The sequence below is a fragment of the Microcaecilia unicolor genome, chromosome 7, assembly GCF_901765095.1.
Source record: "Microcaecilia unicolor chromosome 7, aMicUni1.1, whole genome shotgun sequence".
Classification (NCBI taxonomy): Eukaryota; Metazoa; Chordata; class Amphibia; order Gymnophiona; family Siphonopidae; genus Microcaecilia; species Microcaecilia unicolor.
This window is the reverse complement of record NC_044037.1, coordinates 262,923,196-262,948,703: the sequence shown is the minus strand read 5'-3', so window position 1 is coordinate 262,948,703 and position 25,508 is coordinate 262,923,196. Positions and strand designations below refer to the sequence as shown.

The 25,508-nt window shown below is 41.0% G+C and overlaps 1 protein-coding gene across 1 annotated transcript in view; it reads right to left on the bottom strand.

Moving 5' to 3' along the window:
• LRP1B (LDL receptor related protein 1B) overlaps positions 1–25,508 on the bottom strand; it is a 1,639,960-nt gene that overhangs the window by 690,119 nt on the left and 924,333 nt on the right. Inside the window, 2 exon segments of the mRNA XM_030210865.1 lie at positions 36–170; positions 22,769–22,900. Coding sequence (XP_030066725.1) covers positions 36–170; positions 22,769–22,900 — 267 coding nt within the window.

The following is a 25,508-nucleotide window of genomic DNA, read 5'->3' as shown; positions in this document are numbered from 1 at the left end:
TACAGCATTTCCACAAACAAACACAAAGAAAGTACCAGCTATCCAGTCAACTGCTATCCCTTCCACCCTTCCTAAACCATTTGTAATGATGTCTTCTTTCCACGTTTGATCTCTTCTAGATCTGCTGATTTTGTTAAAGCCCATATCAGTCCAGTAAATTGTATCATTTCCTAGAAAGAAAGAAGGAAATTATGTGAGGTTAAAACTTCAGCACATAGTTTCAATTATGCTGTACATTTACAAATGGGGATTTTTGTTTTTTTAACAGAGCACCTACAGTATATGAAAGGTCCAAGGAGATGCTTGTTTTTAAGCACAGTTTAGAAAGGAGTGGCCTAGTGGTTAGAGTGGTGAACTTTGGTCCTGGGGAACTGGGTTTGATTCCTACTGCAGGCACAGGCAGCTCCTTGTGACTCTGGGCAAGTCACTTAACCCTCCATTGCCCCAGGTACAAATAAGTACCTAAGCCACATTGAGCCTGCCATGAGTGGGAAAGCGCAGGGTATGAATAAAAAGAAAACAGATGTCTATATGCATTTTTGAAAGAGCCAGCCAGAAACAGCCACAAGAGGATACATAGACATGCACCTATTCTGAAGATAGCCTAAATGTGTTTATCCATTCCTGCACATATACTCAACCAGTTTATAAAATAAGCACTTTAATGGAGTTGGGTTCCTGACAGTACAATGTGGGAGACATAGAAGGAAAACACTGGATAGCTGTACTTTTAAAACTTAACCTAACCTGTATCATGAGATGGAAATAATTTTCTTTAGCATTGTTCCTTGTTTTCCATGTTCCTTTTCCCATTGATGTGGACTATTTTTCCTCTTGCTACAATGATGTTGTATGTAAGTTTCTATTGCAAATTTAAAAAAAAAAAAACCTCACCCTAAGCGCAAGGATATTCAGTAGTTGAATCACAGCTTGAGAAGTCAAACTTTTCCCTGACAACCAATGAGGCTCTGTGAATAGGGTAGGTGGAGTTATGCAACCACCAGCTGCCTTAAATGAGTGCCCAGGCAGCTGGAAGTCTCTTGGAACCTTGGAGCTAAGAGGAAGGCAACTAGAGGCAGAACCACTCAGAATGAAGTATATGGATGGACATAAAACAAAGATTGAAACACTCAGTGAAGAAAAAGACAAGAGAATTAGTAAGGGGTAAAGGCTTGTGGTTGGAAGTTATGATTTGTAAAATATTCCAGGAGCCCCTGAAGTTTAACTGAGATATACAGAATGTTGCTACTGTTTGCGTTTCTGCCACGTACTTGTGACCTGGATTGGCCACAGTTAGAAACAGGATACTAGACTGGATGGACCATTGGACTGACCCATTATGGCTATTCTTATGTTCTTATAAATGATTTTTGCCATGCTTTGTAAACTATTCCAGGAGCATTGCTGGGGGGAGGTTAGTAGCAAACTCAGGGGCCCTTTTACAAAAGCAGCATGGCAGTTCAACTCTACCAGGAGCCCAGCAGTAGTTCCTGCTCCCATCAAGCACCATTTCCAGCACATCAAAGGTTTTTTCTTTGAGCATCGGGGAGCCCTTACCACCTCCTAAATAAGAGGTGATAAGGGTACCCCAAGGAAATGGCTATGCAACAAGCATTTAACTTACCGCATGGCCATTTTCTTCCTTTAAAAAAAAAGTTTTACTGATGGTGGTGGTAAAAGGGGGTCTCGGCAACATACCACATGGCCCCTTTTATTGCCACATGGTAAAAGGAGCCATCAGTAGCCTAATGGTTAATGCAGTGGATTTTGATCCTACCAACTTGGGTTCAACTCCCACTGCAGCTCCTTGTGATCTGTGTAAGTCACCCAACCCTCCATTGCCTAAGGTACAAAAACTTAGATTCTGAGTCCTCTAGAGAAAGAGAAAAGTACCTCCATATGATCTATAGAGCACTGCAAACATCTAGTAGCACTTTAGAAATAATTACTAGTACTAATAATATTGTGCTATTATCAGAAGTTGGCAAAAGTATAACTTCTGGAAATACAAATGATTGTTTGTTTTATTTTAAGGTGAAAGCTAATGTCTGTTTAGGCATGTTGAGTACTAATACAGAGATTATAACATCCCTCTGGACTGCTAGTAGTGCTATAAAAATGAGAAGCAGAACCTCGTGGAAGCAAACAACAGCAGCCAATGTGGGAAACTGGAATTCAAGTTACAGGTTTTTTTTTCTTGGGGGGGGGGGGGGGGAGTATGACTGCATTTATCTGTTTGAAGAACTTCTTTTAAAGCAGGTAAAACAGAATCTGGAGACTAAAACAACCCTGCACTTCAATAGGGTTCAGCTTCAGATTTGTGACATTATACATTATTAATGAAACATTGCAGAAGGAGAGACTGGAGATGGAAAGTATGCACATCACAGTTCTGCCTCCTCTCCACCCAAGCTATATAACCATGAAAACCTATGTGTGTGTCACCAATAAGTACAATCCTTTTGACACACATACCTATTACTGTGAATTCACCTGCATAATTTTACAAAAGTTCTTTCCTACACATGGAGGGGGGGGATTAAATTTACTCCTTATAAGGCCAATTCTATAATCTAGGCACCCGTGAAAGTGCTAGCAGGTCACTTGGGGCCCCTTTTACTAAGCTGCTGTAAAAGGGAACCTGCGGTGGCATCGGCATATGGATTTACCGTGTGCCGGGGCCTCCTTTTACTACAGCAGGTAAAAGGTTGTTTTTGGCTCCAAAAAGAAATGGCCATGCACTAATCACAGGGATTGGTGTGTAGCCATTTCTAGGGGAACCCTTATCGCTACCTATTTAGGTGATGGTAAGGGCTCCCGCGCTAACCTTGCAGATTACAGTTGGGTAATTTTTTGTTGTGCCAGAAATAGGGTTACCATATGGCTCCAGAAAAAGGAGGACGGATTAAGCCAGCCGGTTTTTACTTCCATTGCTTTCCAAGCAATGGAAGTAAAACCTGGCTGGCTCAATTACTTCCATTGAAAGCAATTGCTTTCCATTGAAAGCAATGGAAGTAAAACCCGGCTGGCTCAATCCGTCCTCCTTTTTCTGGAGCCATATGGTAACCCTAGCCAGAAATTGCACACTCTGGGAGTAGGAACTATTGCTGGACTCCTGTGATATCACTGCAGTAGTCCCGATTTGGCATGGCGGTAGCTCTACCACTGCTTTGTAAAATGGCCCCGTAAGTACTATTCTGTAATGACATGCCTAATATACATAGCATGTACATGGAAGAGGGGGTATACACAGGTGGAGCATAGGCAGGCCTACCACTTATGTGCAAAAGTGACAGAATACTGTAAGCTACGCTAGACCCTGCCATATTTAGGCACCTGCATTTATGCCAGGTCTTTCTCTTGTAGTACTGTGAACACTTAAATGTCCGCTCGCCGATATTGGGTTACATTAATATTTTATAACAGAACCTTGGCACCCTGCTTGTCCCTACGCATCCTTATGACACCAATATTGAAGTACCCAGGTATAGAATTGTTCCAATCTGTCTAGATCTAGAGCAAAAAAAATGCAAGTCATCAAGGCTTCAGTTTCCACAGCCATTCCTGCAGCAGAGGACCAGAAAGAAAGCATAACTACATGTGCCAAATACCCACTTCCTGAAAACCTACAACATCAAATCTAACATACCACTGAGGATTTTTATTCTAAAGGTCTAAAATGATAAAGTTGAAAAACAATTGACCCTGTGGGTAATTGAATTCTAAAATGATTAAATGAGCTCTAAAATATTAGACTCAGAGGGTTCTTCAAACACTGAACTGAACAGAGTGTGATCAATATTTATAAGATTTATGTGCTTAACAATGGATTTTAACTGCATAAATTGAACTAGATAAATATTCCCCAACAGTGCTACAAAATTTTGTCTGTACAAAACCACTGTGCACACAGATTTAGTTAGACAAATGAAAAGCTGGGTTGGAACATGCACAGTCTGGGGTTTTTAGGTTTATCTAGCTGGTGTGATGATCAGCATTAACTAGCCAAACATGTGGACAGCTCCATCTGCACAAGTGGCTTTCCAATATCAATCTAGACAAGAATCAGTCAGAGTTTCAGATGCACTCTGAACTTAGGGGTGGGAGTAGGAAGGAAAGGAATGGAAGTCTTTATTCATGGTTGTATGACCTCTGGTTGAAGGATGCTTCAATGTATGCATGCATTCCATGTTTTACAAGGGCAATACACATATGCTGTTGAAACTGTCCATATCAGTCTATGCATGATTCAGTTCAAATATAACTTCTGCCTAACTGCTCTTTGAACCTGGATTTTGGAGGGTATGCTTATACTCAGGATTTTAAAACTACCTATAAATAGCAAAACCTTTGAGTTTTTGATGAGTTTGGGAAGGTCTGTTCATTTAAAATTGATTCAGAATCACAGAGTCAGAGGACAATTTGAGAGAACATTCATTTGTATTTATTTATTTAATACATTTATAACCCACATATCCAACCATCTAGGCGAGGAATAATAAAACACTCATAAAAGCAGTGGTTCTCAAACCAGTCCTTGGGAAACATATGGCCAGTCAGGTTTCATGATATCCATAATAAATATGCATAGGATAGATTTGCATGCAATGAAGGTAGTGCATACTAATTTATCTCAAGCATTTTCATTGTGGATATCCTGAACATCTGATTGGCTAGGTGTATCCCAAGGACTAAGTTAAGAAATCTTGTATTAAAGGGATGAGGAACTGGCAGGGAGGGGGAGGGACATTCTTGTTGTTTCTAAAGGGATTGGAGATGGATAATGGAGTCGACTTGAAACCTACTGCCATTGCATTGCTATGGTCATGATATTCCCAACTGTAGTTGTTCCTAGTTTACTGCAGGATTCACTAATCTTGTATGTTGATTCTTCTCTGAATTCACAAATTACTAAAATGGTTAGCAACTATTCTTTAAACTGAAAATGGTGAAAGATTACGGGATCTTCTTAGTAATTCCAATTTTTGATCGGGTGTTCAAAGTGTGGTGATGAAATGCTTTGACTATTGCAATGGTTTATTGGTGGGTCTAAATAAGAATCAGTTGAAAGCTTTACAAAATAGCACAACATGTGGTGGCAAGAATTGTTTCATGTTTCTCATCATTTTGTCATATTACACAGTTATTGAAAGAGCTTCTTCAATGGCTTATGATAAAACAAAGAATCATGTTCAAAATCTTATTCTTGGTGTTTAAGGTTTTAAATAATTTAAAGGGGTACTTTCGATATAAGTCCAATTTTGGACTGCTTGCTGAAAAAGTCCAAAACTCAAGAGGCAAACATGGCCATTTTTGAACCAGAAAATGTCTATCTCTGTTTTAAAACTGGCCATTTTGTTCTCATTGCATATTACTTTTGTGACAATTAAAAAAAGAAACATCCAAGGGAAAAATGCACAAAAACAAGGATGTCTGGGTGAGGAGGCCAACATTCTTAGTAGACTGGCACCACAGACATTCCAGCAGATCAGTGGATCACCCTAGGAAGCACTGCAGTAGATCTCACATAAAGGTTCTCTGGTACACATCGCACCATTAACCCCTTATATTTTATGGTGAGCCCTCCAAAACTCACCAAAAATGTTCTGTACCCAACTCTACATCACTACAATAGCCTTTATGGCCGCAGGTGTCACCTACAGTGGGGGAAATAAGTATTTGATCCCTTGCTGATTTTGTAAGTTTGCCCACTGACAAAGACATGAGCAGCCCATAATTGAAGGGTAGGTTATTGGTAACAGTGAGAGATAGCACATCACAAATTAAATCCGGAAAATCACATTGTGGAAAGTATATGAATTTATTTGCATTCTGCAGAGGGAAATAAGTATTTAATCCCTCTGGCAAACAAGACCTAATACTTGGTGGCAAAACCCTTGTTGGCAAGCACAGCGGTCAGACGTCTTCTGTAGTTGATGATGAGGTTTGCACACATGTCAGGAGGAATTTTGGTCCACTCCTCTTTGCAGATCATCTCTAAATCATTAAGAGTTCTGGGCTGTCGCTTGGCAACTCGCAGCTTCAGCTCCCTCCATAAGTTTTCAATGGGATTAAGGTCTGGTGACTGGCTAGGCCACTCCATGACCCTAATGTGCTTCTTCCTGAGCCACTCCTTTGTTGCCTTGGCTGTATGTTTTGGGTCATTGTCGTGCTGGAAGACCCAGCCACGACCCATTTTTAAGGCCCTGGCGGAGGGAAGGAGGTTGTCACTCAGAATTGTACGGTACATGGCCCCATCCATTCTCCCATTGATGCGGTGAAGTAGTCCTGTGCCCTTAGCAGAGAAACACCCCCAAAACATAACATTTCCACCTCCATGCTTGACAGTGGGGACGGTGTTCTTTGGGTCATAGGCAGCATTTCTCTTCCTCCAAACACGGCGAGTTGAGTTCATGCCAAAGAGCTCAATTTTTGTCTCATCTGACCACAGCACCTTCTCCCAATCACTCTCGGCATCATCCAGGTGTTCACTGGCAAACTTCAGACGGGCCGTCACATGTGCCTTCCGGAGCAGGGGGACCTTGCGGGCACTGCAGGATTGCAATCCGTTATGTCATAATGTGTTACCAATGGTTTTCGTGGTGACAGTGGTCCCAGCTGCCTTGAGATCATTGACAGTTCCCACCTTGTAGTTGTAGGCTGATTTCTAACCTTCCTCATGATCAAGGATACCCCACGAGGTGAGATTTTGCGTGGAGCCCCAGATCTTTGTCGATTGACAGTCATTTTGTACTTCTTCCATTTTCTTACTATGGCACCAACAGTTGTCTCCTTCTCGCCCAGCATCTTACTGATGGTTTTGTAGCCCATTCCAGCCTTGTGCAGGTGTATGATCTTGTCCCTGACATCCTTAGACAGCTCCTTGCTCTTGGCCATTTTGTAGAGGTTAGAGTCTGACTGATTCACTGAGTCTGTGGACAGGTGTCTTTCATACAGGTGACCATTGCCGACAGCTGTCTGTCATGCAGGTAACGAGTTGATTTGGAGCATCTACCTGGTCTGTAGGGGCCAGATCTCTTACTGGTTGGTGGGGGATCAAATACTTATTTCCCTCTGCAGAATGCAAATAAATTCATATACTTTCCACAATGTGATTTTCCGGATTTAATTTGTGATGTGCTATCTCTCACTGTTACCAATAACCTACCCTTCAATTATGGGCTGCTCATGTCTTTGTCAGTGGGCAAACTTACAAAATCAGCAAGGGATCAAATACTTATTTCCCCCACTGTATATGTGGGTATAGAAGGTTTTTGGTGGGCTTTGGAGGGCTCACACTTTCCACCACAAGTGTAACAGTTAGAGTGGGATATGAGTCTCAGCTACTTCAGGAACCTGTTTGCTGCTCTAATAGGACTGGCCATAACATCTGAAGCTGTTATAGATGCTGGCATGTATTATTCCTTTCACATATTTGGGGGGTGGGAGGGGGTCAATGACCACTGGGGGAGTAAGAGGGTCAATCCTTAATTCCTCCAGTGGTAATCTGGTCATTTAGGGCACCTTATCATACCTTAGTCATGACTGAAACTGGTCTGGACCAAAACAACTAATTTCTAGCCCTGGATGTTTTTGCTTTGTTCCATTATGGCAGAAAAATGTCCAAGTTCTGGGAATGTCCACATAGTGCCCCGGACATACCTCTGACATACCCCCTGGTGATTACGATGTACTGCAGATGAACTACATAGAAAACCTCTTTAAAATGTGTTTTGAAATATTGAGTTAGACCTTTTGGACAAAAAAGTCCATCTGCTGCTTTGTGCCATTTTTTTTGGACGTTTTTTGTTTCAAAAATGAGCCCCTTAGTCTTACTTATTATTGCTAAAACATTGCAAATTTATTAACCTGTCAAGACACTTAGGTCATCCAACTCAAATTTGTTGGAAATACCATCTTTTAAAATGATTAAACTTGAAGAGTATCTGTCATCAATGGTCAAAATTGTTGGTCCAAAATTAAAAATAGCTCCCAGGTGCATAGCTTCCTTCCCTTGGGTGCTGAGCCCCCCAAATCCCCCCAAAACCCACTACCTGCAACTCTACACCATTACCATAGCCCTTATGGGTGAAGGGGGGCATCTACATGTGGATACAGTGGGTTTTGGGGGGTTTTGGAGGGCTCCCATTTACCACCACAAGTGTAACAGGTAGGGGGGATGGGCCTGGGTCCACCTGTCTGAAGTGCACTGCACCCACTAAAAACTGCTCCAGGGACTTGCATACTGCTATCAGGGAGCTGGGTATGGCTGGCATAGAGGCTGGCAAAAAAATGTATTTTTTTTTTTGGGTGGAAGGGGGTTGGTGACCACTGGGGGAGTAAGGGGAGGTCATCCCTGCTTCCCTCCGGTGGTCATTTGGTGAGTTGGGGCTCCTTTTTGAAACTTGGTCGTGAAAAAAAAGGGACCAAGTACAGCTGGCAAAATGCTCTACAAGCCTGGCTTTTTTTTTTTCATTATCAGGCGAAGCCGGCCATCTCGTGAGCACGCCCCCGTCCCGCCCCATCCCGCCTTCACTACCCTACCGACACACCCCCTTGACGTTTCACTGGCTCCGCGACGGAAAGCAGTTGAACCCGGCCAAAATCGGCTTTCGATTATACCGATTTGGCCGGGTTCAGGAGATCACCGGCCATCTCCCGATTTGTGTCAGAAGATGGCCAGCGATCACTTTAGAAAATGAGCTGGTTAGTGCACTTCAAAAACACGTGCTGACACTAGCACAGACCCTCTTTTACTGCAGCTTAGTAAAAGGACCCCACAGGCCCTCTTTTACCACAGTTTAGTAAAATTGTAGCATTCTCTAATCTATGCATGTATTGCTAACACGGCCCATGCTTTGTCCAAACTCTGGCCATACGCATGCCCACAGTGAAAGTATGTATCATACAAATGACATACATATTTTTTTGCTGGTTGGTATTTTAGAAGACATCATTTGCATACATATGTTGCTACTTACACATGTAAATCAATAAAATACTGACATTTATATGCAATGTTTCCACCTAAAACTATAGAATTAACCCCATTGAGAGTACATTTTTACAGGGCACACAGGATGAGAGTAAGAAGATGCCTTCTTAGGTATGTCAGGCACTTACAGTTAACACCAGCCCTAGAGCATATGTAAATATACATGTTTGCGTGTGTGCTCTGCCTATTCTCTGCCCATACTCCACCCCTGTGTATTACTACCAGCAAGTACACACCATCACATCATGGCATGTACTTTTCAGCTAGCTAGTCTACTGTAATGGGTCATTTATATGCAAATGTTGCCACATCTGCATGTAAATGATTAAAATACTCTAAAATACCTCTTAGAATTACCCCATAATGGTATTAAATAGCTGTTGCATGGCACTATCTGGTCTTGATGAATTGTTACTCTTTGATTTGTCAGTTTGTTTAGAGCTAGTACTAGGATATTAGGAACCCTAGGCAAACTTTTAAGTTTTCAGGCCCCCTACCCCCCCCCCCCCCCCCCCCCAGTAAACTTTCAGGTTCATTGGGCTCCTTAACAATCATGCTCACTCCAGCAATGCCTTTCCCAGAATAATCTGGGTGAATGGGCAGTTTGAAATCTGAAAGCAGACAGGGTTGGAACAAACAGTGGAGGAACTGAAGCTGAAAACAAACAGGGCAGACACAAGCAGGATTAGAACTTAAGCTGAAGGCTTGCAGGGTTGGAGTAGAAGCTGAAGACTGGCAAGACAAGAACTAGCAGGGCTGGAAGTGCAACAAACACACACAGACAGACGAAAACTCATCTGAAGACTTCTGTTGCAAAGGCAAGCCTGAAAGTTCCCAGGTGCTTAATAAAGGCAATTACAGATGAGGTCACTAGCAAGAGTGAGGCTTGGCAGCAAAAACATCAGAGTATGGCTTGGCTGCAAGAACACCACAGCGAAGCTTGGCAGCAGGAACACCAGGGCGAGGCTTGGTTGCAAGAGCACCAAAGTGAGGCTTGGCTGCAGGAACCCCAAAGCAAGTCTGGAATGCTGGAACATCAGAATAGGACTGGAATGAACTCTGGAACATGTTTGGAAAACAGGAAGAAGACAGTCCACAGCAGCCATAGGGCCTGGTCACCAGGAGGCGAGGTGAGTGTAGGCATGGGATACGGTCACAACTGTGACAAAACCCTAATTTATGTTTAGATAAGATGTGATTTAAAAGGTTATTGAAGACCCACTTTTTGTGGAAGGTGGTTCAGTAGTATTATAATGTTTTTGATTATTTTTGTGGATTTATGATCTTATGTATGTAACTTTTTTTGTAAACCTCTTAGGTGAAAGCGTGGTAGAAATTATTTATTATTTATTTATTTGTTGCATTTGTACCCCACATTTTCCCACCTATTTTCAGGCTCAATGTGGCTTACATAGTACCGTCAGAGGTGTTTGCCCAGTCGGTGGATAACAAATACAAAGTTGTATAGTGATTGTATGAGGTATATGTGGAGGGTCGGAATTTATTTTATTAAATAAATAAATAATTACTTAAGCTATTCAAACATGTATTTTCCCTTATGGGTCACTACTCTTCATCTTAATACTAACCCCCCCTGTTTAAAAAGTCATGCTAGTGGCTTCTGCGTGGCATTGCGCATTCAGTGAATAGGTAAGTTGGCATTACTGCATTGACAGCTGCTAGTGCGGCTTTGTGCTATGTAAACATGGGATAAATAGTCAAAAATGTTATTATAATGAATTTATAACTATGATCTCATCCTTAATGTTAAGATATTCATTATGGCGGAGAGGCGTCTATAGGCATCTAATGTTATTAAGGATGTAAACAGGGATCTCATGTTGATATCCAATGATATCTTTTTTTTTTACTTTATATGTTTTTAAAATTAAATTTGCAGTTCCATGTCTTCTTACCTGAGTAGCCACCAGGGCCTTATTTGTTTCCCCATTTTCCCATCTCCTGTCCATAATAAATCATTTCTATAAGGGCAAAGGTTTTTATCCACTAGGTTGCAAACTGAATTCAAACTATAGGAGTCTAAGATCACGCTTTATTAGTCTTCCCTTTTATACTCTATTTTTTACCTTCTAGGTCTCCCAGATGGCATATGAATACCACCTGATTTGCAGATGAGCAGTTTATACCCTTGAGTTCTTAGAATTGAATTACACAGCTGGTATGTTTACCCATGTATGCTGGGATTCCTTAATTATCTCTGTTGGAGCAGCTTTCAGAAAAGAAAAAAAAATAACATACCCAAACCGCTGAAAAAAATGTCTAAGGTATGAACAACAATATTTTGAGTAAAGTGGAAATGCAGCTATTTACATTTGGCTACGGAACATATTGTCAAAGCTTACTTCACAATATTGATTAAAGATAATTATCAAAACCCCGTTGTCAACATGATTTTAATTTGACTTTATTGGGGTATAATAAAAAAGAAATTATGGTTGAAAAGATGCTGATATTTTCCTGTGAAGATTGAACCTTTGTGATCACAAAAATTAGGTAGAGAAGAAGTAATTTTATGAACTGGAGACTGGGTGCACACGTAGAAAGGCATGTTACATGTGTAACCTGCAAAATATGCATAATTGGTGATTTTATAAAATACTGCATACTACTTACACACATACTGTATATAGCAGCACACAGGTATTTCTGCATAGTGCATGAAGGAAGCTCCTGGATATTACTTTCAAATATACTTACCAACATTTATACCTGCTCAAAGCCAAGCATAATCCCCAACTTGTCTTTTCAGATCTGAATCTTGAAATAGCTTTCATTCTAGCAAATCCACATACTCTTGGAAAAAGCTTATGTAATACCCCATGGGCATGGGTATTACTAAAGTGATAGATTTTTCCAGAGCCCTGGGGGGGAGGGAGGTCCCTGATAAAGGGCTGGAGTGGAAGGATGTTCCTGGGTGGGAGGAGGCCCAGCCCATGGGGGGTGGTTATGAAATAGAATGCAGGAGACAAGAGTTGCCCTTATAGTGAATGATAAGGGAAGGAGTTACAAAGGGGTTAAAGGTTGGAATTATGCCCATAGGGGGGTCTTTGGTTGCCTGATGGTCCCTTGCCAAGAGACCAGGAGGAGAAAAGAGGAGTCCTGAGTGACCAGTGTGATCCTTGGCTTTAAAGGACGGTTATGACTCCTGAAAGCGGCAACCGGGATACTGTGAGTGCTACAGATGGGCAGAGGAAAGACACAGCCAGGAGCAAAGGATTGGAGCTAGGGAGAGCTCGGTCTCAGGACCAGGGTAGATCCGGGGGGGGGGGGGGGCACCATTGGGTCAGATCAGAGGAGGGTCTGAGCCCACACAAATTGAATCTGTGTGGAGAGGAGAACCAGCCACTGAGAATAGCACTGCCCTGCAGGATAGGCATAGACAGGGGAACTGTATATATGTACATATTTGGTGTGTAAACGTTATCCCTGTAAATATACCTGAGAGAAGTAGTATAGAACTTCCCCTAAGGAATACCAGAAGGATTGGATCTAAGTTGGAGTGTATATACTGTTTGGACTGCTTAATAAAGGTTTGAAGTACTGCCCGTTGCAGATTTGGAAGAAATAAATGGTTTAAATTTACATAAGCTGTGACTACAGTGTATGTTTGAGCATGAAGGTTCAACCCCCGGATCACTAATTCGGACCATAGACCCGCTCCCAAACTTGACTGTAGGCAAACTGGAATGTATGATGAGGTGAGAGTGGACTTGAATATGAAGCTGAACTGAATGGACTGAACTCTTCTTTGTGGCCTGGGGCCAGAGCTAGTGCATGGGTGAGACCCAGGTTACACTTGCATTTCTAATACAGGCTTCCTTCTCCCCTTCTATTATGTCTGTGCACATTTACAACATTTTCTACATACATACATGTTAATAAATTTATAAAGATGTGCCTTGACTTTATAAAATCAAGGTATGCATGTGTATATAGGCATATATGTCCCCTGTAATGGATTTCATTAGTAGAGAGGAACTAGGTACAGCAAGCAGGTGAGGGCTACAGACAGGATCTCCATTGGACACAGCACCTCAGGGTCTGGGGAGATCAGTGTGGCTTCCACTTATACCAGCTACCAGGAATAGCTGCAAGAAACCCAGGACCTGGGGTGGAAAATGTTATACGGGGGGGGGGGGGGGGGGCAGAAAGAAGACTGGGAACATGAGATATGGGTGCTCAGAGATAGGATTCAGTGCAGAAACAAGACTAGATCCAGCAGGTAGATTATACTGGATCAAGGAGCCTTTAACAAAGTAGAATCATGATCACAGACACAGAAAGAAAGCCACAAGGAATCCAAAGCAGAAGCTTACACTGTTGAAGTGTAGACCAAGCTCTAGCAAAGAGGGCAAACAAAGACTTATTGGTTAATATTCAGCTGGTGGTGCTCAGCATTGTTTTTTAAATACTGACCGTTGCCAGCTACTGGGCATTTTCCAGGAACTGGGACTGAATATTAGTGTCTAACTGGTCTTGTGCATGCTGCCAGAATTTATGTGGTTCCTGGCTGATATTCAGCCAGGACCTATATAAGACACTTATGTTGGTCCTGTAGTATGGTGTTATGAAGAAAGATCAATCATGTAATGGAAAGGAATGATAATAAGGTAAACATTATGTCACTGAATGTGAAGGACCTAAATTCTAGATGTAAACAAATGAAAGTATTTAAAGGAGCAAAGAGACTGAGGGCTAACATAATATTCTTACATGAAACTCAGGAAGCGGTATGTGCATTTTCTAATGAACAAATCATTTCCATACAGATATATGGCTGCCTCCCACATATACATGCAGAGAACAAAGGGACAGGTGAGCATAGTGATATCTGGTTCATAGAAAGTAGAGATAATTGAAGTAGTAAGAGATGAAAGGGGGTAAAATATAATATTGAAAGTCAGACTAGAAGGGGTGAAATAATTACACAAGCATTGCTGAAATGGGTCAGACTGAAGGCCCATCAAGCCCAGTATACTGAACTCTATAGTGAATCTCCTATAAACCATATATTCAGTTAGCTTAAACTGAAGTATTCCACTACCAGAGAAAACTCCAAATTCTTACTCAAAATGTTCTCTTTAATACAGTTGATCACACATATAAGGAAAAACACACTTACAGTGAGGTGCAATGGAATAAGAATTCTGTCATTACAGTTTCAGTTCTTTCTGTGACCAGCGCTTCTGATACAGACAGAGAGATGGATAGGCAGGGCACAGCTTCATGCTATTAGTAATGGGTAAATACTTAAGGGTGAAGAATCACCATGAATTGTTAAGGCGTGGGAAATTTAAGCAGTAGGATTATTGCCTCAGCATGGAGAGGTTCAGGTCTCTCAACCCACTGCACTCTAACAACTGCCTTCCTTCTCTTCATGAGAACAACACAGGCAGGAAGGCAGGCATTCAGTGGAAGGGGGGAATATGCTCCTCACAGCATGTATAGGGCAACCAAGGAAACCAATAGGGTCCCATAAGGCACTGAGAACAAAGCACAGATGCTCAGAAAGGGCCCATTTACTAAGGACTACAGTCTCCAGGTAGTTCATGATACACAGCATATACAGACAGTGTAATCTGTTATACACAGAGACAGCAAGCTGCCCCATATAATGAGAGCAGATCATCCAGTATCCTGTTTCCAACAGTGGCCAATCCAGGTCACAAGAACCTGGCAGGCTTCCAAAAGAGTAAAAGAGATTTCATGCAACTTATCATGGGGATAGGCTAACTTTAATAATGATCTATGGCCTTTTCTTCCAGGAACTTGGTGGGGCCGTCTGCACCTAGCATGTGGCAGGGAGACTTTCTTGATGGGTTAGGAAGTAAATTGAGAGGACAGTGGGAAGGAGTGATAACAGCAGAGGGATTTTAATTTGACTTTGAATCCAAAATTAGACAATAAAGGGTGGAATCATCCAGGATCCAAGGTGGTGCCAGCTCCTGGATCCATGGTGGTGGCTTTGCCTTCAAGCACTGCTATAAGGCAGAGGAGCCAGGAGCCAAGATGGCACCAGCACTCTATTAGATTCTGGAGCTTCTGATCCTGGCAGGGTTGTGTGTAGGGGAGATCAGAAGACATGGGGGGGTTGGGCAGGGATCGGACATAAGGGAGGATTAGTAGGAAGATCAGACCTGATGGTCGGGGTAGATGGGATAGGGCTTCTTATATGCTAAATTTTAACCTTAAGATGTTATGCCCTCCCTTACTGACATACACAACACCCATACCCATAGCATAAGATATTAATGTGATTCACACTTGCCAGTTTTGGGACACAGATTGTAGAGATCTGCTCAGAACTGGCCTTACTTCAGAACTATAGGACTTGCTGTCTAAGCACTGCTCAATTTTGTTTGATTCCATTTTGTTTCTATATAGGGATACCCTGTGCTTATTTCGTGTATTTTTGAATTCTAACAGCTGCAAAAATGCATATGTCAAATGAAGGATTTTGACATATGCTTTTTTTTTTGCAGATGTTCAACTTAGTATTATTACTTGCAAACAAAAGATAGATATCTATATTGGGCAATTTTAACATTATATCATGGATTGAATTAACACATGATTTGAGGTACTAAATATAGCTTCCTGGATAATATTCTTACTCATCTGTTCTCATCAAAATTATGAGGATTATACATAGATTTAGCTACATTCAAAGCTTTTTAAAAAGAGCTGTCTCCTAAATCTACTTTGTGTTTTGAACATTACTGAATTTGGTATATTATTTTTTAGGTTAACCATAAGCTGCATGCTGTTCTACTAGACCAAAGAAGAGCAGAACACACAAGTTACTATGATAAATATGCTTTATTTGTGCCACTCTGTAAAAATGTCCTGATGTGGCCACGTTTTGTCTCACTAGAGTCTGTGTCAGGGGCTAAAACAGCTATTGCAGTGCCAAAAGGCACAAACATGCAATATAGCTAAAATCCAATGAAAGCAGCAACAGTAGCCTTGCAGCTTGCAGGGTAGAAAGAAACACAGCAACTGTCTCTCTCATTCAAGAGAACTAGGGGGCCCCTTTTACTAATCTGCGTAGGTACCTACATGCGCAAAATTAGAGTTACCGCCCGGTTACCGCGTGGCCTTCCCGGTAAAAAAGAGGAGCGCTGAAAAATGGATGCCTAAAACCCTCAACTACATTACCGCAAGCCATTTTTCAGTGCATCTTTGTAAAAGGACACCTAGCTGTTTTAGCCCCTGATGCAGCCACTAGTGAGGCAAAACGTAGGACTTTTTACAGAGTGGCACAAATAAAGCCTATTTATCATATCTTTGGACTACTTTCTGCACTGCAGAACATTTTGTTCCTCTTCTGGTGTTTCCTGCTGTGCTACTAGAGCTTCAATCAAACATTATAAAGTGTTGGAGTCAATAACTGTCATTGTAAATACTCTTTTCTTCCTCCAATTTATCACAATATATGTATGACCTTTCACTCATTCTATTGATAAGATATTGTTTTGTGTCCAAAAGAGAGAAAACACACCAAATCAAAGGGAGTCAACAACACAGCATCAACACATCAACAGAATGGAGTCGGTCGACTCAAATCTTTTGATAAGTTCCAAAAAAAAGAAAGACAGCTTTGATCAGGAGGTGGGAAAACTATTTGGGAATAATCGTACAAAAAGAAGAATGGATAGGATTTTTAGGTAGGTGACAGAAATGAACACTGTAGTGAGCCTGCAAGAAAATTGCTACAAGGTGTTATATAGAACCTATGTTACTCCACTAAGCATTAGAGTGTGGTAAATTAAACAGAGAGTGTTGTGTCGGAGGAAATGTGTGAAAGAGGGCATTTTCTACAATATGTTGTTGAGAATGCCAAGAAAATCAGACATTTTTGGTGGATCTGTTGGATGATATGGGAAATTATTGAGATGTAAATGCATCTGCTCAGGAGTGGGGGAGGAGGAAAGGAGAAAGAGAACAAATATATGAGTTCTGCACGGTGGCAGCCACATGAGCGAGAGCAGCCTACTAGAAACAGCCTTCATTACCGTCATGGGGAGGGTGGCAGATACAATACAGAAAATCTGTACTACGGATAAGAGTGCAGCCTTCAAACAACAAAACATGAAAGTATGTGGGATCCCTTTAAGGAATAGTTGAAGAGATACTAAGTTATCGAGATTTGGAGCAGTAAGAGGTGGTAACATACATAAACACAGGTCAACAGGGAGGGGCAGAGGGGAAGGAGAGAAGGAAATAAAGGGCTTCATGCAATGTAAGTGTAACAGGTTAAGTTGAGGAGGGAAAGATTAACAGAGAGGAAAAACAAAAGGTTACCATATTGTATAATTAATGTAAACAAGTTCATGTTTTTTCTCTTTATACGTCGCAGTAATATTATTGTGAAATATGGCTAAGTGGAATGTACTCCTTAAAATATAAGTGAAAAAAAGGGACACACGCACTAAACCAATGTTTGAAAGATTGTTTCATGAGTCTGTCAAATACTCTTCCAATATATTAGAGGCAAAAGGTGAAACGACTTGGAACAAGCTGCTCATTCAACTTAAGTGGAGTGAACCAGAAGAATTGCCACATGAAATGTTATGGCAGTCTCAGAGAGAGCGCCAGGAGTGAAAATGATAAGGCTTATGGATATCCTTTGTTCTCTCTAGTTAAAAGATTATAGGGTTGTAAAAGAAGGTTCACAAAGTTGAAAATAATAATTTTGCAATTGTTCCACCTCCAAATACCTTCAATCTTATGGAGAAAAGTTTCACTCTACAACTGTAAAAGAAAAATTGCAAAGAATATTTTTCTGTTGCTCTGCTGTCTGGTATTTCAAATAAACTGGTCTTTAAAGTACAAAAAAAGGCTGTCCAATACATTTATACGCTAAGGGGGGCTTTTACAAAGGCATGCTAGCGTTTGTAGTGTGCACTACTGATTAGCACATGTAAAATGCTAGAGGCACCCATAGGAATATATAGGCATCTCTAGCATTTTGCACATACTTAATTTTGGCGCGAGCTAAAAAACACAAGCGTACCTTTGTAAAAGGTCCACTAAGATTCCTCAACATCGTCACATGAAGGATATGCTTTTGTTAACTACACCCAGGTGTTTGCTTAAAGGTCTGGTCAGTGTTCTTTTGTATACCCAATAAATGGAAGATTGACCACATATACAAATGCAACTAGCCACTTGACACACCTGAAGTAAATAAAACTCTGTTCTAGCTTCAGGGCTTTCCAGTGTTATAAGGAAGACCAAGAATGATACAAAATACAATTTAATACTTGGGGGGGGGGGGGGGGGTTGATTACCAACTTTTGTTTATGGAACAAATTTCAACAGTGGATAAAAAAGGTTTTGCAGTATTGTGTCAACTGGCAATCACTGAAATATGCGGGGGAACACACCTGGCCTTTCATTGCACCATTGTAGCAGGGTTGGGTGGAGGCCAGCCCTTTCAGACCTCATTTATCCCAGGAATAGCAATTGCTGTTTAAAGTTCCTTCCTCTATTAATATAGAGGCTGTAAAGGAGTAGTACCCTTTGTATCCAGAAAAGAAAGTTGTGTAGATTGAGTTTCAATTTGGTTTCATAATACCATTTGAATGGCTGTGTTCAAATTTTAAAGCTTGTAATTCACCTTCAGTGAAAGCTTTGAAATGCATTGTATCTAAGAAATTAGATAAAGAAATAAAGGGGCCTTTCAACTAAATTGTGGTAAATTTTGAAGGATTTTACCATACAGTAGCTGTGGGGCTGTTCCTAATATTTTTATTTATTGTGGATCATGCATTAACATTCCGATTAATAAATGGTTTAAGCGGAAGCACTTAGGGATGAATTCTATATATGGCATCGAAAAAACACTGTGCATAAAGTTAGATGTGGTTTATAAAATAGCGCTTACGCCCGGGAAGTGCACCCAACTTTAGGCAAAGCCATTTGTACCAACTGAAATGTGGTGCAAATCTTTGCATCTAAATTAGGCGTGCTTCCCACTTATTCTACCACTACGCACATTAATTTTAGGATCACCCCCATTCCGCCCATGACCCTCCCATTTCCATGCCTCCTTTTTGAACTCAAGTGTAAAATTTAGGGCTCCCACACCTAAATTTACATACAAATGTTTAAATCTAATTTGCACCAATAATTGCTTGTTAACAAGCCAATTATCAGTGTTAAATAGTTCATTATTTAATTAAATCGCACACACACAAATTGGGCACATGCCCAAATTTCCACACACAATTTTTAGCAACAATTTAGTAGGCAGTAAGGGGTCCCTCGCTAACACTGCATTAGACAGCATGTGGTAAGTGCAGCGTGTTAATTGCCAAGTGCTTCCATACCCACCTCTGCTATGTCATGCCACCCCCCCCCCCCCCCCGACAGAGAAATTCAGAAAATTTAATACACAATTTGACATGAGGTCACAGGCAGCTACTGCAACACCCCTGTTTCCATACATTAATTTCATGTTAACCCCCTTATTTACTAAGCACTCATTCACTTTGAATGGGCTGTTGGCATTGCCACACAACAGCTACTAGCATGGCTTAGTAAACAGGGAGGGGGGGATAAGCGCTTAATGCACTTTATTGAAAGAACCCCAAAATTTGATAGGATTGAGGGATGCTTTGATAGACCACTCTTGGTGAATCAGGTTGTTTTTCCTCTGGGATGGAGTAGTAATGCTTTTATTTATCTGGAATTTGTTTGGTACAATTTGTAAGATATAATTGAGTGTGGATTTGTTATAGAAGTGAGACCAAATTCTATAATGAATGATGAATCTGCATGTAGTCTGCTGTGCATTCATCCAAATTATTTTCTCTTGCTAGGTCTTCAATTTGAAGGAAAATACTATGGACCCAATATTCAGTCAGCAGCGATCAGCATTTTGCTGACTGTCACAGAAAACCTGGGCCATGACCAGGCAACGGCATTGAATTTCTGGGTTTCCGGAGCTGGCTAACACATAGCTGGTTAAGTGTTGTTCTGAGAAATAGGGTTCTGACCATATAGTTATGAATTGAAGCCAATTGGGAGATAAAATTAGGTGCTGAAACTGAATTAATGTTAATGATGTGAATAAAATTGTGGCAATTTTTTGCCACTATCTAGTGAGATATATTATTTTGAGTTAAAATGGGAATTTAAAGTCTGTAGAAGTAAGCAAATGTGCAAATGCCTATATTATGAATTGCTTTGCCTACAAATACATCAATTTACAATCGTAAAACATACAGTCTAAATGTATAGAGTAATCAAATTATAAATGTGATGTTTAATTTTTAATGTTTATGTTTAATAAAATTTGATATACCATCTTTCTAACAAAAATCAATGTGGTTCACCATTAAAATAAAAAGAAATATTAAGCAAAGAGGTACAAAAACTTGACAGAAAAGAAATAGAAAAGATAGGGAACACATTCTCCTGAACAAGAGAGAGAGAGAGAGAGAGAGAGAGAGAGAGAGAGAGAGAGAGAGAGAGAGAGAGAATAACAGGTAGGGGGGGATGGGCCTTGGTCCACCTGCCTGAAGTGCACTGCACCCACTAAAAACTGCTCCAGGGACTTGCATACTGCTGTCAGGGAGCTGGGTATGACATTTGAGGCTGGCATAGAGGCTTGCATAAAAGTTTTGTTTTTGTTTTTTTTTTGGGTGGGAGGGGGTTGGTGACCACTGGGGGAGTAAGGGGAGGTCATCCCCGATTCCCTCCGGTGGTGATTTGGTCAGTTGGGGCCCCTTTTTGAAGCTTGGTCATGAAAAAAAAGGGACCAAGTAAAGCCGGCGAAATACTTGTCAAGCCTGTCTTTTTTTTTCCATTATCAGGCGAAGCCGGCCATCTCATGAGCATGCGCCCGTCCCACCCCCGTACCGTCTTCACTACCTTACCGACACACCCCCTTGATGTTTTGCTGGCTCCGCGACACAAAGGAGTTGAACCCGGCCAAAATCGACTTTCGATTATACCGATTTTGCCGGGTTCAGGAGATTGCCGGCCATCTCCCGATTTGTGTCAGAAGATGGCCGGTGATCACTTTTGAAAATGAGCTGGATAGTAACATAGTAAATGATGACAGATAAACACCTGTATGGTCCATCCAGTCTGCCCAACAAGATAAACTAATTTTACATGGTATGTGATTCTTTATATGTATACCCAAGTTTGATTTGTCCTTGCCTTTCTCAGGGCACAGACTGTAGAAGTCTACCCAGTACTGTTCCTGTACTAGGTTCTGAAGCTAACATCGAAGCCCTTTAAAATTTACACTCCAGCCCATCCCTATCTATTCAGTCACGATCAGGGCGTAGACCATAGAAGTCTGCCCAGCTCCCGTTTTGTTTCCAATTACCTGCGTCACCACTCAATCTCCACTAAGATTCCACAGAACCATTCCTTCTAAACAGGATTCCTTTGTGTTTATCCCACGCATATTTGAATTCCATTACCGTTTTCATCTCCAACACCTCCCGCGGGAGGGCATTCCACATATCCACTACCCGACCACATATTAAAGTTAACTGTGGTTGGAAAAAGCATTCTCCTAAATTTAACCAGGTAATGCTATCATCGGTAATTTTCAAAGCTGCAGATTTGAACAGTTACTGACTTCAGATATTGAGGTATCCTACAGATGCATATAGATTCCATAGATGATCAACAGAGGCTGACAAAAGTAGGCATTTTCCCCATGGTTTTATCAACTTGCAGCAGAATATCGAGCCCAGTTTTCAGTAGTGGAGACAACTACATTAAATGCATCACCTAACCTCTCAATAGAGGCAGTTTGACAACTTACATGTATAAGTGTCTATCCTAACACATACAGAAACCCTTTTACCAAGCTGTGGTAAGCACTAACACTTGTGTGCTGCAGCTTAAAATAGCATACCACAGGGTGTGCTGAGCATCCCACAATATTTTTGACATATGGGGGAGCTACCAGTGCATTAAAATATAACTTATGTTTTGCTGAGGGGTCATATCTGGGGGTAGAGTGGGCATGTCTGCGTTAATCAGTGCAGCGACATTACCGCACATGTACTGAATAGTGCAGGATTAACGAGTGAGCCCTTATCGCTTATTAAATAGGTGGTGGTAAGGGCTCACAGAATAATGTTTGTTAATGGCCGTATACTAATGGGAACGTTAGCACATGACCATTAAATCAGAAAATTGGTCACTTTTTTGCCGCAGCTTAGTAAACGGACCCTTTAATTTCATATCTCAGAACAGAGATATGTATGTGTACTGTTTTTGAAACTTGCAGGTCAAAATGCTCCTACTGTAAGTACAGAGGACACAACCGTTCTGCACTATCGATTTTGGGAGGAAAAACTGCCCCTAAATCTCCTATAGAGCACTGCCCACATACAGCAATTTTAGAAAATCTATGCATTCCTGGGAGCAACTGCACAAAACAATGTTGATGTTGATGATCATAGAAGTGCATTTCCCTTCTGAAAAGGCGAATAAAGACATATTTTTGGGTTCTACTCTATCTCTGTCCAAGCCATTCTCCCTTGTAATATGCACGTACTGCAGATTTACTTGCTCCAGCTTTTCACCTCAATCAATAGCCTTTTCTAAATGTAGTTCTTTCATGAGCAAAATGGCCAAAATTAAACATAGAAGTATGCAAGCAGTGTTGGTGCTGACCACAATGTGCTTGAATGTCAGTTTCATTGTATTTATTTATATTCTTACATTAATTTGTCTAACCAATTAAAACTGCCAATATGCACTGATTTTACTTACCTGCATAGAAGTCTATCCCCACTGCAAATGCAGTTCCTGAGATGGGCATCAGGGCATCCATTCTGTCACTTGGATCGAGAGGTATTCCTCTGATCCCCTCATGAACTGAATACATAAGAAAGGATTCCACTCCTACAGAAAGTAATATATGGGTAAGAGCAGAGCAGCACTTCCAGTACACATAAAATGGAATAGCAAAATAACATGCAAGATAAATTGGTATCCTCCCCTGCAGAAACAAAGTAAATATATTCATTAGTCCATGAAAGCTTCTCTCACAACTTTCTTAACATGCTCTCATAGTATTCCTGAAATAGCACTCGTATTCCTCTATAAAAATTCATATGCATAGAAATACTTCAGATCTGACTTACAAAGCATCCGAGACTTACAAACTAACCTCCCTCTTTACTAAGCTGCACTAGTAGCTGCCGCGCGGCAATGCCGACACAGCCCATTCAAAGTAAATGGGCTTTGTTGGCATTAGCGCATGGCAGGCGCTAGCCTGACTTAGTAAACTGGGGGGTGGTAAAATGGATAGGAAGATAAATATGAGAGAAGTGTATTTAAAAAACAATTAACTCTAATTTTATTCCATTAAAATGTTCAAGTCAAGATGTTACTGATTTTTTAATGCTTTACCTTTTATTATAATGGAGCACCATTTATCTGGAATGGTTTGGACTAAGTGGATTCATGACAACAGAAATGCTAAATAATGGGTGTTTCCTGATGAAGTAGTTTCAGCCTGAAGAAACAATTTCAGATAGTTCTTTTTTTTTTTCTTTTCGGATAACAGATCACATAAAGTTAAACAGTTTTCAGATAATGGAAATTTTTCTGGACAACCAATTTTCAGTTAATCAAGGGTTTACAGACAAGTTCATGAAGGAGTGACCTCAATTTTTTAGATAAGACTTTCCAGTTAATAGATCTTCAGATATATGGTGTACAACTGCACTTTCACACCACCAATTTAACATCTTAATTTGTCAACTACAGCTCCATTTTAATAAGGGTTCAGTCTACAAAGCAAGGATTTTTTTGGAGGCTGTAATGTCAACATACAGAAATTGGGCATGAATAACACGATTAAATGATCTGAAATGTATTCATACTACCAAAAATCTCTCTCAACCAGGAATTATTAGTTTTTAATCTATCTATCTATCTATCTATCTATCTATCTATCTATCTATCTATCTATCTATCTATCTATCGAGAGAATGGAGAATATCCTGAAATAGAATAACTTTGTATACCTTTATTTCCAGCATTTAGGGACCCTTTTTACTAAAGTGCTGTAACAGTGCACAAAGACTAGCACATATAAGTACAAAGCTTGTATGGTAAGTGCAAGGTGGAGTTACCGCTCAGCTACCTCGAGCTCCGGGTGGTAATTCTGTTCTTTACATGCGTCCGCTACACATGACAAAAAATATTTTTTTTTTCTGCAAGTGGTGGAAACCATGCGGTAATCATCATTCTATGCACATAGATGATTACCACATGGTTACCGCGTGAGACCTTACCGCTAAGTCAATGGCTGGCGGTAAGGTGTCAGACCCAAACTGGAAGAACACAAATTTTTATTTTGCCGCACATCCATTTTCAGCAAAAATTTTAAAAAGGCCCCTTTTATAGGCGTGCTGAAAAATGGATCTGCGCGTGCCGAAAAATTGTGCCTATACTAGCGCAGCCCATTGTTTGGTGCACCTTAGTAAAAGGATCCCCTAGTGCACAAGGCAGATACTTACAGCATGTCCATTGCATTGTCTACCTGGGCAGATAGCACAGGTCCATGTGCACTATATGCTCAGGTGTATAACACAGCCTCCTGTGCAGCCTGCCTGGTTTGCACTCAAATTGATCCTGCCTAGAAGCACCTCCCCATGAATGGACCCCTCTGTGAAGCCTAATCTGTGCTGCAAATCCCCTCCCCCTCACTTCAGCCCAAACTTTGTCCTATCCCAACTCCGACCCTGACCCCAACCCAGTCTCTGAACACTACTAGGACTTACTCAGGGATAATCCATGATCTCCCTCCGCTCCCACACTGTCTGGCTGAAGGTGTCATAAAACATTGAAGACCCTTACTGATAATCTCACAGTACTACTTATAGCAGTCAGCCTTGTATATAGGGTCTACTATGCAGTAAAACCCATGCTATCTCCTTCTACACAGCTTAGTAAAAGGCCCTTAAGTCAAATAAAAGTTCATGGTAGATAGTGCAGTACATTAGGAAGCCAATTTTCAATGGCACTTAGCTCAGTACAGCACATTTCTTAGCACGTAAGATATATTTTCTGTAGAAAGCAGGATTTCTAGGCATACAAATAGGCATCATCAAATGATACAGAGTATAAGGGTTTCTTGCAGCCTTGTAGGCTAAGAGCTGGAGACCTGCAGCTGAGCCACAAAGCTGCTTACCTGCAACCTGAACTCTCAGAAATATGATCAGAAGGGGGCAGGAGAAGCCCACTCCCAGAGGAGCCCATTGGACCAGCAGGAGGTGTGTCATATTAATAGCAGTATATATGGAAGTCCAGCCAGATGCTGGTTCAGAGGTCCCAGCTCCTTGCTTTGCATCATTGAAAGGTCTTTCTTATTTGCTTTATGTTTGATTCTTATTCTATCTGATTCCTGTTCCATGCTTGATTTCTGCTCCATGTCTGATTCCTAATCCTAACTGGTTTCTACATTGCTTGACTCTGCCCTGAATCTAGTCTTTCCATCCAC